The sequence below is a fragment of the Lepidochelys olivacea genome (assembly GCF_965140295.1).
Source record: "Lepidochelys olivacea isolate rLepOli2 genome assembly, chromosome: 9".
NCBI lineage: Eukaryota > Metazoa > Chordata > Testudines > Cheloniidae > Lepidochelys > Lepidochelys olivacea.
Window position 1 is genome coordinate 33,019,930 of NC_140419.1, and position 13,933 is coordinate 33,033,862.

The window sequence follows — 13,933 nt, forward strand, 5'->3', positions numbered from 1 at the left end:
TCTGCCAGCGCCTCTCGCTCTGGTGGAGTACCGAGTCAACAGGAGAGTGCTCAGTGGTCGATTTATTGCGTCTTCACTAGATGCAATAATCGACCCCGCTGGATCGATTGTTCTGGAGGTAAGTGTAGACACTCCTTGGATAAATCCAACCTCTTGTGCTTCTAGAAATTGTCAAAATTTGTTGAAATACTGTGGGGTTTTGCATGGTTATTTTCACTTATCTAAAAACCATGTGGCAAACAATGCACTCCCCTCAGAAATGGTAAAATGCACTGCTGGTAGTATAATGCAAAAGAAATCTAGATAAGCTTGTTAGTAAGAAAAAAAAAGTACTTCATGATTCCATCTAGTTTTGCTGCATCTGCAAATTGTATATCAGAACACAGAACAGCTCTATAGTTAATCAGAATTAGCATCTCTATTGCTGACATTTCCTAATTAAGTGTTCATGTTATATCAGCAATGGCCAACATTTTGCCTCTGTATGAAAATTTAGGTCATTCATCAGGCATATGGTAAGCACAGCTTCACTAAATTAATAAAAAGGTAGAAGAGAAAAAAAAAGCCCAAAGAGCAAAAAAGTGTATCCTGAATACACCAGAGGAACATATATGCTCCTTCAGTGCCACATCATCCAGTTGCACCCATAATTAGGGATGGGAGGAGTCAGGTGGAAAGCAGCAGAGAACAGATGGCTAAGTGCGTAGTCTGAAGAGTGGACTGTATAGAAAAAGTGGCATTTACAAGCCGGTTTTGGAAGAAATGAACATTTTGAGCTGTAGCTCACAAAAGCTTATGCTCAAATAAATTGGTTAGTCTCTAACGTGCCACAAGTACTCTCTTTTTTATTTCCTGCATTGTTATTTGAGAGAGCCAAGTTTGATATTTTTCTGTATCTAGAACACTATACACTAAAGTTGTTTATGAACAGCTTCATATTTGCCTAATATATGTAGAGTATACAGCTAAAAGCAAGCTATTGTTCCACATTTCTTTGCAAATAAGAATCAAGTGTGATACCCACTTAGACCAAAGAAGGGATGACATTTCTGCATGGCTTTCTGGGAGAAGGGTATGGTTGATTAGCACTCACATCGTATTGGAGGGAAGAATGAGATACTAAATTAAGCCCGTTTTGATTTATTCTACTAGTATATGATATTAATTCAGATGTTGCTTTGCACAAAGACAGATTTTCCAACAAGTTCGGGCACACAATTCTGTGCCTACCTGCCTGCCCAGGTAATGTAATTCTACATGTGTATGATTACAATGCACAAGTGGGTAATTCTGGGCATTAACATGTCTACCCTATTTGAAAATCTCAGCCATAGATCCCCCTTTTACAGAAAGTTTCAATCTGAAGGGTTGTGGGTCCTGCCCTTATGTAAGTTTGAGAAAACTGTACTAAGTTTAAGATATATGGTTACCACAACAGCAACTTTCTAAAGGAGGTTCTCAAGAGCCTCCTGTTGAATTTTCTCCATCAAATTGAAAGGAGGACTAATGCACTTTCCCTGCTTACAGCAGAATACAACTCAACTTTAGGTGCTGCTAAGACAACACTGCCAGCAAAACTAAACTCAGAGGCTCAAGAAGAGAAAAATTATTATTTTTGGAATGTACCCTGTGTCAGGTATTTTAAAACTCCCTAGGAAGGGCACCCCAGAATACTCCAACCCTGAGGTCCTTCAAACACCATTTCAAATTATATATATTGAACACTGTGCTATACTACCAAGATACTTAAATAGAAAAGACACAACAAGTTTGTATGTTTCCCAGTTCTTCACCCCTCCTCTCTGCAGGCACATGCCTCTTGCACAAGGTTTTCAAGTCAATATATATTTGTAAAGTAAACACACACACACACACACACAGTTACTATAATTTCCTTCCAAGATTGCTCTCTCAATAACGTTACTTCTTGAAAAGCTGTCACGAGAAACAATACAACATAGCCATTTTAGAAATGCATGGCTATTACTATTAGAAATGAAGCAGGCATTTAAAAAGTTACAGAAATTACCCAGATGCTCCCCATCCATCTGGCAAAGTTTTCTGTAACTCCTAAAAATAGTTATCTTACTGCAACTAGAACTTTTACCATATATGTAACATTTTTTCTTTATTTTAAGCATTAATAGTTACCTGGACCTCTGAATTAGAATCAACAGGCTGAATCAGAAACCATGTCTCTTTGCTGGTATATTTGCATAAGTCCTCTTTTTTGATTGCTACCTTTCCTACAGAAAAAGAGTGTGATAATGTAAGAAACTGACTTTCCCATGGAAGCATAAGATATTGCTTTTAATAAGAGACAACTTCAATATAAAATTAAGTCTTTTTTTAAAAATTCAAGTTGTTTAAAACATAAAAAGTGGAAAATATACTATAATTTTTAAAATTATTTTTCTCCTTTGATGCTGTATGAAAGACCCAAACAAATAAGGGAAACTACTCACCAAGAGAAAACAGTGAAAAAGGACTATACAAACAGTAAACCAACTGGAGAAAAATCTCTTTAATTATACTCAGTACCTTGGATGTGACAAGTAACATTACTAGGTAAAATTAAACTTCTGCCTGAAAACAAGTTAATATGTCCCTTTAAATGCTAAACAAAATTAATGTTTAAGAGAATAAAGGTGTCGAAGAATGTTTAAAAAATAGAAAATTGAAAGGTAGATAGCTTTTGCACTGATTGCTATTTGAAAAGCGATTATACCAAATTATCTGGCATGCTTGCACAGAGTATTTCCTTCCTCAGTTCAAGTAATGTGAAGTAACTATTTCCACTGAACAGTTAACAAGAGTTTTTAAAGGAACTATTTATCCAAAGAGTCTTCATAAAAGTAGCGGCAAAAGGGCAAGGATACAGTGAAAATGTACATTTCCTTCCATTTTATCAGGTAAGCCCGCTCACGTAAAACATTTTGCAGTATATGTACCTTTTAGCCATTTCATGACAAAACTAAATGTCTTAGGAGGTCTTCAGAAAATTGGGTGGGGGGTGAGGGGGTGTAAAGTACTTCCACTATATAGCTCCAAAATACAAGCAATGATCCACATATTTTGTTGGCATAGAGCTGTAGAAACCAAAGGGTAAATTACATATTTTTCTGAAATGCACTGAATATGGCGAGTAATTATATCAAGTTGTTCTATCACCCTCCAAAAGGGCCAAGTTAGAATAGGACAAAATTAAGCAGACTCCTGTACCCAATATAGAACGGTACTGCATTTTAATTGTTTTAAACTGTGTGCTGAGCTAAAACTGTCTGTACAAAAAAAAAACCACACACCTTTAGACCGGGGTGGGCAAACTATTTGGCCCAAGGGCCACATCTGGGAATAGAAATTGTATAGCAGGCCATGAAAGCTCACAAAATTGGGGTTGGGGTGCAGGAGGGGATGAGGGCTCTGGCTGAGGCCAGAAATGAGGAGTTATGGGGGAGGGAGGGAGGGAGCTCAGGGCTGGAATAGAGGAGTTCGGAGGGCGGGAGGGGGATCAGGGCTGGGGCGGGACTGGTGATGAGGAGTTTGGGGTCTAGGAGGGTGCTCCGGGCTAGGACCAAGGAGTTGGGGTGAGAGAAGGGGTGCAAGAGGGTACTCCAGGCTTAGATCAAGGGGTTCAGAGGGTAGGAGTGGGATCAGGGGTGCAGACTCAGGGCAGTGCTGACCTCAAACGGCTCCAGGAAGCAATGGCATATCCCTGCTTCGGCTCCTACACAGAAGCATGACCAGGCAGCTCTACACGCTGCCCTGTCTGCAGACACTATCACTGCAGCTCCCATTGGCTGCAGTTCTCGGCCAATGGGAGCTGCAGGGCGGTGCTTGGGGTGGGGGCAGTGTGCAGAGCAGAGCCCCCTGGCTGCCCCCACGTGTAGGAGCCAGACAGAGGCCATACCACTGCTTTCGGGAGCAGCCCTTGACCCTGCTCCCCAGCTGGAGCACCGGAGTGGGGGAAGCCCCAGACTCTGTTCCCCAGCGGAAGCTCGAAGGCCAGATTAAAATGGATGGCAGACTGGATCTGGCCTGTGGGCTGTAGCTTCCCCACCCCTGCTTTAGACTATAAACATATTTTATATAATTTCAACAGTAAAGGTTATTTTCAGAATATACTAGTTCTTACCTATACGTAGGACTCTTTGTAAAACGCTCTTATCATAAATATAGAAGGACAAACACTGGAATGTTCTTGGAATCTCGAAGTAAAACTCTTCACCAAAGAAAGGACTGGGGAAAAAAAAGGGGGGGGGGAAGTAACTGTAAATAGCAAAATATTTTGTTGTAGAATTTATAGAAGATGACATCTGCTAAAATTTAGCAAGTTAAATTTTAACCCAGATGTAATTTTTCACAAAAAAAATTAAATTACATGCAGGAGAGATTTTTCTCTTCTCCAGAGTTCAAGAATGCCATTTTCCAAAATGTTCAAGTTATGAAGGGAAATCTCGCTCCTTCCCAGTTCACCAAATAACTGAGGCACTCCAGAGTTTTAAAGTTTTGTTTACTCATTTGTTTCTGTGGCCACAATATTCTAGTGATATATTATACTAGTAACTACTGAGACAGATGTTCAGGTCTATGATGACAAAGATTCCAGTGTTAAAACAAAGACATTTGTAAATTTAAGTGATCAAAAGAAATTAAGTCAAGCACTAAAATTTCAGAGGAATTATTTAGGTTCTTTCAACATATTTATTCGCATCTTTCCAGAAAAGAAAGCCTGTACCCTAAAGGACTTATTTCTAAAAAAAAATGGAACCAAGATTTCTTCAAACTTGTATAGTTGATCCCTGTGGCAGAAAGTGACCCTTTCTTTGTCTGCTAGATCAGAATATCATTGTTCTGTGCACTGATTTACTTTTCCAACTCAGTACGTGGGGTTCGTAGTTTGAGAGAAGTCCAAATTCACAGGTATATCCTAATATGTAGTTCTTGACTGATATTTGAAGGTTCCAAAAATCCCCTTAATTCTAGTGTCAACTTCTTTCCAGAGATGTTTAACCAGAGGACATTTCCACAACGTAATTTATATTAGTAGTTGTTACTACAGTAGGACCTCAATTTGGACAAGTGCCTGTGAGACGTACTATTTAATGATGTACCAAGCAAATAAAGTAGTATCATGTAATTAATATACTTTATTTGAAAACGGTCATTTAGGTTTAATTATAAATTTGTAAGAAGTATTGTTTGTAAAATTAACAATATGACTTTATACACCATTTATCATCATCTATACTCAGAATTGGGAAGAGTTAGCTCAATTAATAAATACTAGTACAACACAGAATGGCAAGTTTCCCCTTTTCTGATTTAATTTGGTATTCTAAATTAGCATAGCAATGAGCCACAATAGGGGTGTGCATTAGTAGACTTTTTACCTCAAGCATAACAGCATGCACCAACAGTCTACTAACGCACATCCCACTTTGGCTCATTTGCTGCTAGAACATAGCTTGTTTTATGGCATTTCATAGATTTGTACAGACAAAAACCAATGTTAGACTCCACTGAAACAGTAACCATCTTAACTCTTTAGTGAAGTTTTTCCACTTTATTAACATAAGTTGTATGTTGGAGAAATTCAGCGGGCATCCAAGATCCTGAGTTTTCTCAAGAAAAAAACAAAACGAAAATTCTATTACAATGTTATACATCAGTAAGATTTAAGTGCCAATTTCTATTATAGTTAAGAGTCATTTGGTTTCAGTATATATAATACACACACACAAATTAATTTTATAAATATTGTTGTGATGGGGTGTTCAGATGGGCCAATTTACCTATTGGGCTGCAAGCTGGGAAAATTAAGACGGAGAAGAAAGCCCTAATTCGAGGAAGCTTACCTGTGTAGGAACAGGCAGGGCTTGTATGAAGCCACTGAGCGGATACAGAGGGGCTGCAGTGACTCCCTGGGAGAGGGGAGGAGTGTCTGGGGCTGCTAAGACAAGTAGCCTGCAGTTGCTCCCTGGGAGAGAGTAGCATAGTTGGCAACCCCAGAGATGGGAAGGAAAGGGCTCAGGGAAAGGCAGCAAGGTCTAGAAGGGAACAAACTTTGGTTGCTGATTAGAAGGTCCCTCAGCTGGAAGAGAGAGTGGGGCCGGTTTCCCCGCCAGCCACCGAGGAAGTGGTACTATGAGGCAGTGAAAGGAAAGACTGCCTGGGATGAGAAGGCAGACTTTGGTACCCCAGAAGTGGATAACATGTATAGTGACCTGGCTGTAGGGCTGAGTCACGAAGAGGCAGTAGTAACTCATGGACCAAGAGAGGGGCTGCAGACAGAAAGAGACTGAATATAAATGCAGGAAAGGGAGTTGACCTTGTGACACTAATCCCCAGAATGGCCAGGAGGAGGTGGTGTCATCTACTAGCGAGTAGAGTGCCCCATCACAATTGTACTGTGCAACTAATGGCTCTCAATGTAGTTATGTTAAGAAGCTAAAAGGAGAATCCTCTTTTTAATAAAGAGATACTTACAAGATTTGGGTACCACCATATAAATGTTCTTATAAAAGTTAATACCGAGAAACTCTGTTTTTAAGTGCACTGAATGGGTAAAGGTTTTGACATGGCCAATAAACCTGAACTTTTACAGTTCCAGTGCACTTAAAAAGAATGGCTATAAACCTTTATTGTATATGTGTATTTATAAACAAATAGAAATGTGCACATTCACTACGTTTCAACACTGGTGACAAGATTTCAGAAGCTTATTTCCAGTGCATATAGCAACTAGGAGAAAGTTACCCAGGCCAGGTCTACTCTATAAAATTAGATCCAAGTGAGCTGCCTTAGGTCGACTAATTGTACATGTGTCTACACTTAAAATTTGTTTCCCCATCAATGTAAACTCTCCATTATACTGACAAAGTAACCCAACCTCTGAGCGGCGTTGAGCCATGGTCGATATATTGAGGTTGATGAAGCGCAAACGTAGGGGTGACAGAGGTAATACACTGTCTAACAGTCCCCCAGAAGTTGTCCCACAATGCCTCAGACTGACTGCCCTGGGTCACAATTGTGACCGTGACTGCCCAGGGGTCACAGAGACCAGAAGGTGCCTCCCTCCTTTAAAGCTCTGCAAATTTTTGAAGTGCCTTTTCTTGATTATCCAGCTTGGCGAGCACACCTAGCAATTCTTCATTGTTGGGCACAACTGCCCAGCTGACCATGGCAGCTGCACACTCCAGATACGCTGCAGCTTGGGGTAGACAGGAGATATTGGATCTCCTGGGCCTGTGAGAAGAGGCTATGCAACATCTACAGAACAAACATATCCATAGAAATGTGGCCATCAATGAGCCAAGAGATGCAGGAGAAGGGATATGACAGGAATCATCATGGCAGTACCATATGAAAGCAAACGAACTGTGGCAGGCATTCCAGAAGGCCAGTAAAGCCAACAGTTGATCAAGTGCCAAGCTGCAGACCTTCTATTTTTACAAAGAACTACACCTCTACCCCGATATAATGCGGTCCGATATAACGCGAATTCCGATATAACACGGTAAAGCAGCACTCCGGGGAACGGGGCTGCTTTACCCCGTTATATCTGAATTCATGTTACCACAAGCGGTTCCTCTGCGCTCCCCCTTTTACTTGCTGTGGCCCCCCCGCCCCAGCTCACCTCCACTCCGCCTCCTCCCATGAGCACGCCACAGCTCCAATTGGCACGGCAAGCCTGGGAGGGGGGAGAAGAGGAGCTATGGAGCACTCGTGGGAGGAGGCGGAGGGGTGAGCTAGGGTGGGGAGCAGTTCCTCTCCCTACCTAGATATAATGTGGTCTCACCTATAAGATGGTAAGATTTTTTGGTTCCCAAGGACCACGTTATATCAGGGTAGAGGTGTACATGCCATACTGGCAGAAAGCCTGCATGTGGTTGTGGATACCTCTAAGACGCCTGAGTCACAGGGCCCGGATGTGAACAGCAAGGATGAAGAGGAGGTGGGACATGCGAGTGGGGGAGCAGAAAACCCAGCTACGACATGAACCAGGACCTGTTTCAGACTCCACCGCAGTTCAGTCAGTCCCAGCAGTCAAGCACAGACAAGCCTGATGCAGGGGAAGAAACATGGAGTAAGTGTGTAAATTTATTTCCCATTACAACTTAGCAAGACACAGCTATGGCTTTTCATTAACTTTCTTGTACTATAATAGGTATTGGTACAACAGAGAAAGGTAAAGTTAGTTGCGTGGGGGTAGAGGCAGCTACCTGGAGCAGTTTATGTACACAGGGATGTCCCTTGAATCCTCCTGAGAGATCTCGATGAAACTTCCATGGTGATACCCTGCAATCCTCTTCTGAAGGTTTCAAGGGCAGCAGCTTTATTTCTTCCTCTGTGGCAGGACACTTTCCCATACCAATTACTGATAACTTCAGCAGACACCATTGCAGCACACAGGCTAATAGCATATAGGCCTCGGCAGCTTCAGCACTCCTGCAGCAGCTGTGTTCTCTGTGTCTTTGTTCCCGTCAGGAGTGAGATGTCAGATTAAAAGAAAAAAACAAAACACTACAGCTTGTGGAAAGTGGTGCCAGTATTCAGTGCCATTGCCCTATTCTCAGTTTCATTCAACCAAGCAATTCCCTCATCCCTTGCAGGACATACTTACATGGCTGGAACAGTGACTGGTGTCAGGCACAAGCACCCCGAAGCAGAAGTGTCAATAAGCATGTCTTGTTTAAAACTGCAGGGGAGCAAGGGAAGGCAGTTCTAAACCTTAACGTTTGCTTTTTGTTGTGATCAAAATGGCAGTAGTACTTCTGTGTTTTATTTCTAGCTGCTGCCATTACAGGCTTACAGGGTTCTCCCTCCACACCCACAGAACACCTGAGCGAGATAAGGAGAAGAGAGGATGCAGGATTACATGTTCAGTGAGATCCTGCAAGCCAAGGCTGCATCAGACCATGAATTGAGGGTCTGGAGGCTGACTACTGCAGACTGTATGGAAAAGGAAAGGAGTGGACAGGAGAAAGGCCCAGGAGTTGGAGATGCAACATGACATAATGGGGGTTCTCCATCAGAAAATACAAATACTGCACACTCTTGTAGACCTATGGCTTCAGGAGTCCCAGGCTTGCCTCCCTTTGCAGTCCATGGAAAATTCCAGTATAGCACCTTCCGACCATCTCCACACCCCTCAACTTTGCATGTGGCATCAGGGGCCACATCCTTAACGCTCACTCCACGCCAGGGGATATTAAGGCCAACCACAGCTTCATATATACTAACCTATGAGAGTCACAGTTTATGTATATGTAGCTAAAATGGACATGAATGTTTCTTTTCCTTCTTTAATCTTTGTTCAATGTGTGTTATGGTGTTAATATAATTGCTTTTAACGCGGAGTATTTTTGATGTGGTTGTTACTCAATAAAAACCTCTATTGTTTGGGAAATAAATTCACTATTATTAGTTCCCAACATATGCTACAGAATAGCTGGTGGTATTGAAATCACCCACTTATTTGAGATTGTATACTTGTGATACACTGTTTCTCACTGGTCCCATGAATTGTAAGTCATAAATGTACATAAAGCACCACAAAATTAACAGGCGCATTGTCAGTGTTACAGTCACAGATGCGTACTAAGCACCATACACTTCCTAACAGGCCCCCCAAACTGCAGAGCCAGGTAAAGTGCAGTACATCATAACATATTACCATGGCTTGCTGTTAAAGTGCTCTTTCAAAGCATCCCTGAGTTCTTCTGATAGCCATTGTATCTGGCTGTTCAAACTCAGGCAGCTGCTCCACCTCCATCCCAGCAGCAACTTTTCCTATTTTGCTTTACAGATACTATGCAGATACAAAAGGCAGGCATAACCATTGAGGATATATTTCGCACTGAGATTTGATCTTGAAAGCAAACAATGCCAGTGCCCCTTCAACCTTCTAAAAGCACATTCAATTGTCATTCCACACATGCGGAGATAGTCATTGAATCTGTCCTTGGTGCTGAGGTGACTTGTGTACAGCTTCATGAGCCACGAGAGCCAGGCTAGGCTGGGTTCCCCAGAAGCACTACTGGCATTTCAACATCACCAATGGTAATTTGTCAGGAGAGCAAGTCTCCACCTGTAGCTTTCTGAACAGTCCTGTGTTCTTAAAAAGACCAGTGCCATGAACCTTCCCTTACCAGCCAACACTGATGTCAGTGAAACATCCCCAGTGATCCATGAGCACTTACATTATCTTAAAAAAAATAGCCCTTTCTGTTTATGTACTCTGTGGAAAGGCAGTTTGGTGCCAAAAATATGGCTGTGTGTGTCATCTATTACTTCACCGCAGTTTGGGAACCCCATGGCTACAAATCCATCCATTATGACCTGCACACTGCAGAGAGAGTGAGAGAAACAGTCCTGTGTAGCAGGAGATAATTAATGGCCCTACACACCTGTATGACAACGAACCCCACAGTGGATTTTCCAACTCCAAAATTATTACATCCTGACTGGTAGCAATCCAGTGTTGCTAGTTTCCAAAGTACAATTGCCACTTGCTTCTTAGCAGTCAGTGCAGCTCACTTTCGTGTCCCTGCAGTAGAGGGCTGGGGTGAGCTCAGCACACAAATCCAAGAATGTGGCCTGTGAAGCTAAAAGTTCTGCAGCCACTACTTGTCATCCCAAGCCTGTATTATGATTTAAACCCACCAGTCAGTGCTCGTATCTCGGGCCCAGAAAGAGTGCTCCACTGTTCGCAGGTGCTCCATGAATTCCACCAACAATCATGAATTGGTTCTTGCTTTGTCCCACAGCAATCTGACCTCTAGGAAATTGTCATGTTCCCCGTGACTCTTCTTGCAGCTCTCCAAATACTGGATGATTGTGTGTCCTATGCTTGCAATAATCAGGACAATAGTGCAGGCTCCATGCTTCTATGAGAAATGGCAGACGGTGACAAGTCCTTTGCAGCTTTGTGGGATTTTCAAAATACATGTGAAAATTATTGGATAGAGATGGTATTATGGGGTGGAGAAAGCTGCATGATGGGGACTTGACCCCATAGTCCTTGTCATCCCTGCATGACTGGTTTCTGCCCCACCATGCATTGCCAAAAGAGGGCACTACATGATGGTGAGTTGTACGGATATCAACCCATAATGCACTACATTGTGCATCAAAACAAACACTACTGGTGAATATGCAGAATGCTGATGAAAGAAGCCAAGTATGTATCCACACAAGTGATATACTAACCGCAGCAGCTTTATGCCAATGTAACTTGTGTCGGAAAAGTGGCTGGTTTAGCCACTAAAGAACTATACTATGTTTGCGTAAGTTACACGTCCAAGAAACAAGAATTTCAAGAGTTATATCAATATCAAATAAGGAGATATCACAAAAACTAAAGACTGAGTGGGAAAATTTGACTCCTGTACTCTAGAAACAGGTTCTGCAGGATTCAGACACCAAAGTAGTATTCTAATAAAAGGCTGAATAATGAATACAGAAGGCAGAAATAGTAAATTGTATAAGAGACCAAAGAACAAGTGCAACCCTCTTTCCCTTGAAAATATCCAGAATGAGAAGAATGTTCAGTTTACCAAAAGAAGTTGGTTGTGCAATGATTTTCAGTATATATTAAGCATTTCTTTATTTTAAATACTATATGTAGTGCTTTTGAACTAGTTGTTTTCATTTTAGTTACTCTCAAGATTTACAAGTCAGACAGTTTTGTCCAGATCGCAGCCCTCAACTCCCATTAAAAAAAAAAACACAATACACCACACAGACAGACACAGTAGATAGGATACTACTCAGCAAACAAGAAGAATGAAGAACAGAAGTAGGCAAATATTTTGTATTATGAAGAGAAGAGGGGGTACTTAAGAACTACAATTTAAAAAACAAACAAAAAAACACAAACACACTACACAACCACCACAACAACCCACAAGACAAGCTATCCATTTCGCACAATGCTAAAGTTACTTCACAGAAACATAAGTCTAAAAACGTAGATGTACCTTAAAGACTTCTCAACCACCTGTGTACGAAAAACTTCTTCTTGGTCCAAGTTTATGGTACAGAAACAGTCTCTCATTTTGTTGGGTCCAGAGTATGGCACTAAATTTTTGGCTTCACCTGTTAATAAGCAATGAAGTAATTTTAAACTGAGGAAAAAAAAAAAAAAGGTTACCAGCCACTAAAATCTTAGACTTACCTTTTGTAACACTCTACCCCTGAGCAGCACCCTGGAACCTCTATATTCACCACTGTCATCATTATATATTTTGTACAAAATATGTCTTTGTACTAAGTCTTTTTTTAAAAAAAGTCTTGATCTGAAAAAAAAAAGTCTTCATCTAATATCCTGGTGGATTGTATGTACTATCATTATATTTGAAGTTATGAAGTTTTGCTATGTGTGTGATTACTGAAATATGTTGTGAGGTTGGGAACAACCACAACCAGCCTTTCAGAGACAACAATGGAGTAGCCAGACAGTGGTTAATGGCTCAGCTCATCAATACCCATCAAGGAAAGAATCCACTATCCCAGGAACTGTGCAGAATGGAGACTTCTCAGAGAGAACACATAGACAATGGAGACTTGACCAAAGGGGAATTGACTGACCCCCATGTCACAGCAAAAGGTATTTCCAGTAACCTGGAAGAAACTATAAAAGAAAGAGGGGAAGTGACATCATCACTGGGCCTCACTCCCTCCACAACACAACACCTGAAAACACATCTGGAGGAAAAAGACTTTGAACTGCAGGAGGGTGGTCCCATGCTGGAAGACAATCCCAGCCTGTGTATTGAGGATCTGTGACCTTTTTGTACTATCTGTCAGGGTGAGAATTTGTTCTTGTTTCTTAAGTAACCAACTCTGATTTCTATGCCTGCTCCTTATAATCACTTTAAAAAAATAAATCTATCCTTCCGTAGTTAATAAATCTGTTTTATATTTAACCTAAAACAGTGTGTTTTGGTTGAAATGCTTAGAAATCTCAGCTTAGTTTACAAAAGCTAGTGATGTGTCCTCTTCACATGAAGGGAGGGACAGACTGGGTAATGAACTTACACTGACCAGCCTTCTGATCAGTGCAAGACAGTATAGTTCTGGGATGCAAGGCCGGGGAGAATTGGCTGCAGCTGCTCTGTTGTCGGTTTGTGAGTGGCTGAGAAAGCATTCAAGTAATTCAGCTGGGTGTGTCCCTACCTACGGATGTCTGTGTAAGTGCAGTACCTGCAAGAGGTTTGTGGCTTGACGCAACATCAGAGTGAGAGGGATACCCCAGGTTGGTGGGACAGAGGGTGCTGTGGTCCCACAGTCCTGGTTTCACTCCAGAAACCCTGTCACACCATTAGACAAGTAATTTATGCAATTGATATCCAGCCATTTACAAATGTATATTGCACCTTTCATCCAAAATGAGCACAAGATATTATACACACATGAATTACTTCACCCACTACTGTAATGGAGTTACTCGTAGATAGCACAAGGCAACTGTTTAGCAGTACACAGTAAAGCAGTTTTATTAAAAAAAACTTAATATACCATACACAATCAAAGCTTATGGGGAAATTATATATAAAGAAACCAATTAACCATTCCCTACTGTTTCAAAAATTGCCAAAGAATTAATCACAAGTAGCCAAGACTTCTGTGCTGTATTTTATCCAGGAGGAAACTACCAGAAAAGCACACTATACTAAAGACATGGTTCACTACTGACTCAGAAAAACACCACCACCACAGATTCATTAACACACTGATTCAAACACACCACTTCCTGCAACATCTGCACTTTCCCTAGAGAAGTCTCATCTTAGTTATGATTTGGATGCAAGTCATAAGACAAATATATGATTTGGCTGAAATGTTGACAGGGTTTTTTGTTTTTGTTTTTTTAAACAAACTCTCCGGTTTAAGTTGGTTCGTTATAGAAGATCTTAATCACTGAAGC

General features: G+C 41.3%; 1 protein-coding gene across 3 annotated transcripts in view; it reads right to left on the reverse strand.

The window, feature by feature from the left end:
• Positions 1-13,933, reverse strand: part of RASA2 (RAS p21 protein activator 2) — a 110,346-nt gene that overhangs the window by 78,676 nt on the left and 17,737 nt on the right. For all 3 annotated transcript variants that reach the window (XR_014712966.1, XM_084639015.1, XM_084639014.1), the window contains exons 2-4: positions 11,985-12,102; positions 4,136-4,239; positions 2,152-2,246 (exon numbers count right to left, since the gene is read on the reverse strand). Coding sequence is in view for 2 of the 3 variants with exons in the window: in XM_084639015.1 (XP_084495141.1) it covers positions 2,152-2,246; positions 4,136-4,239; positions 11,985-12,102 (317 nt within the window). In the remaining variant the exon portion in view is untranslated. The remainder of the gene's footprint in view (positions 1-2,151; positions 2,247-4,135; positions 4,240-11,984; positions 12,103-13,933) is intronic.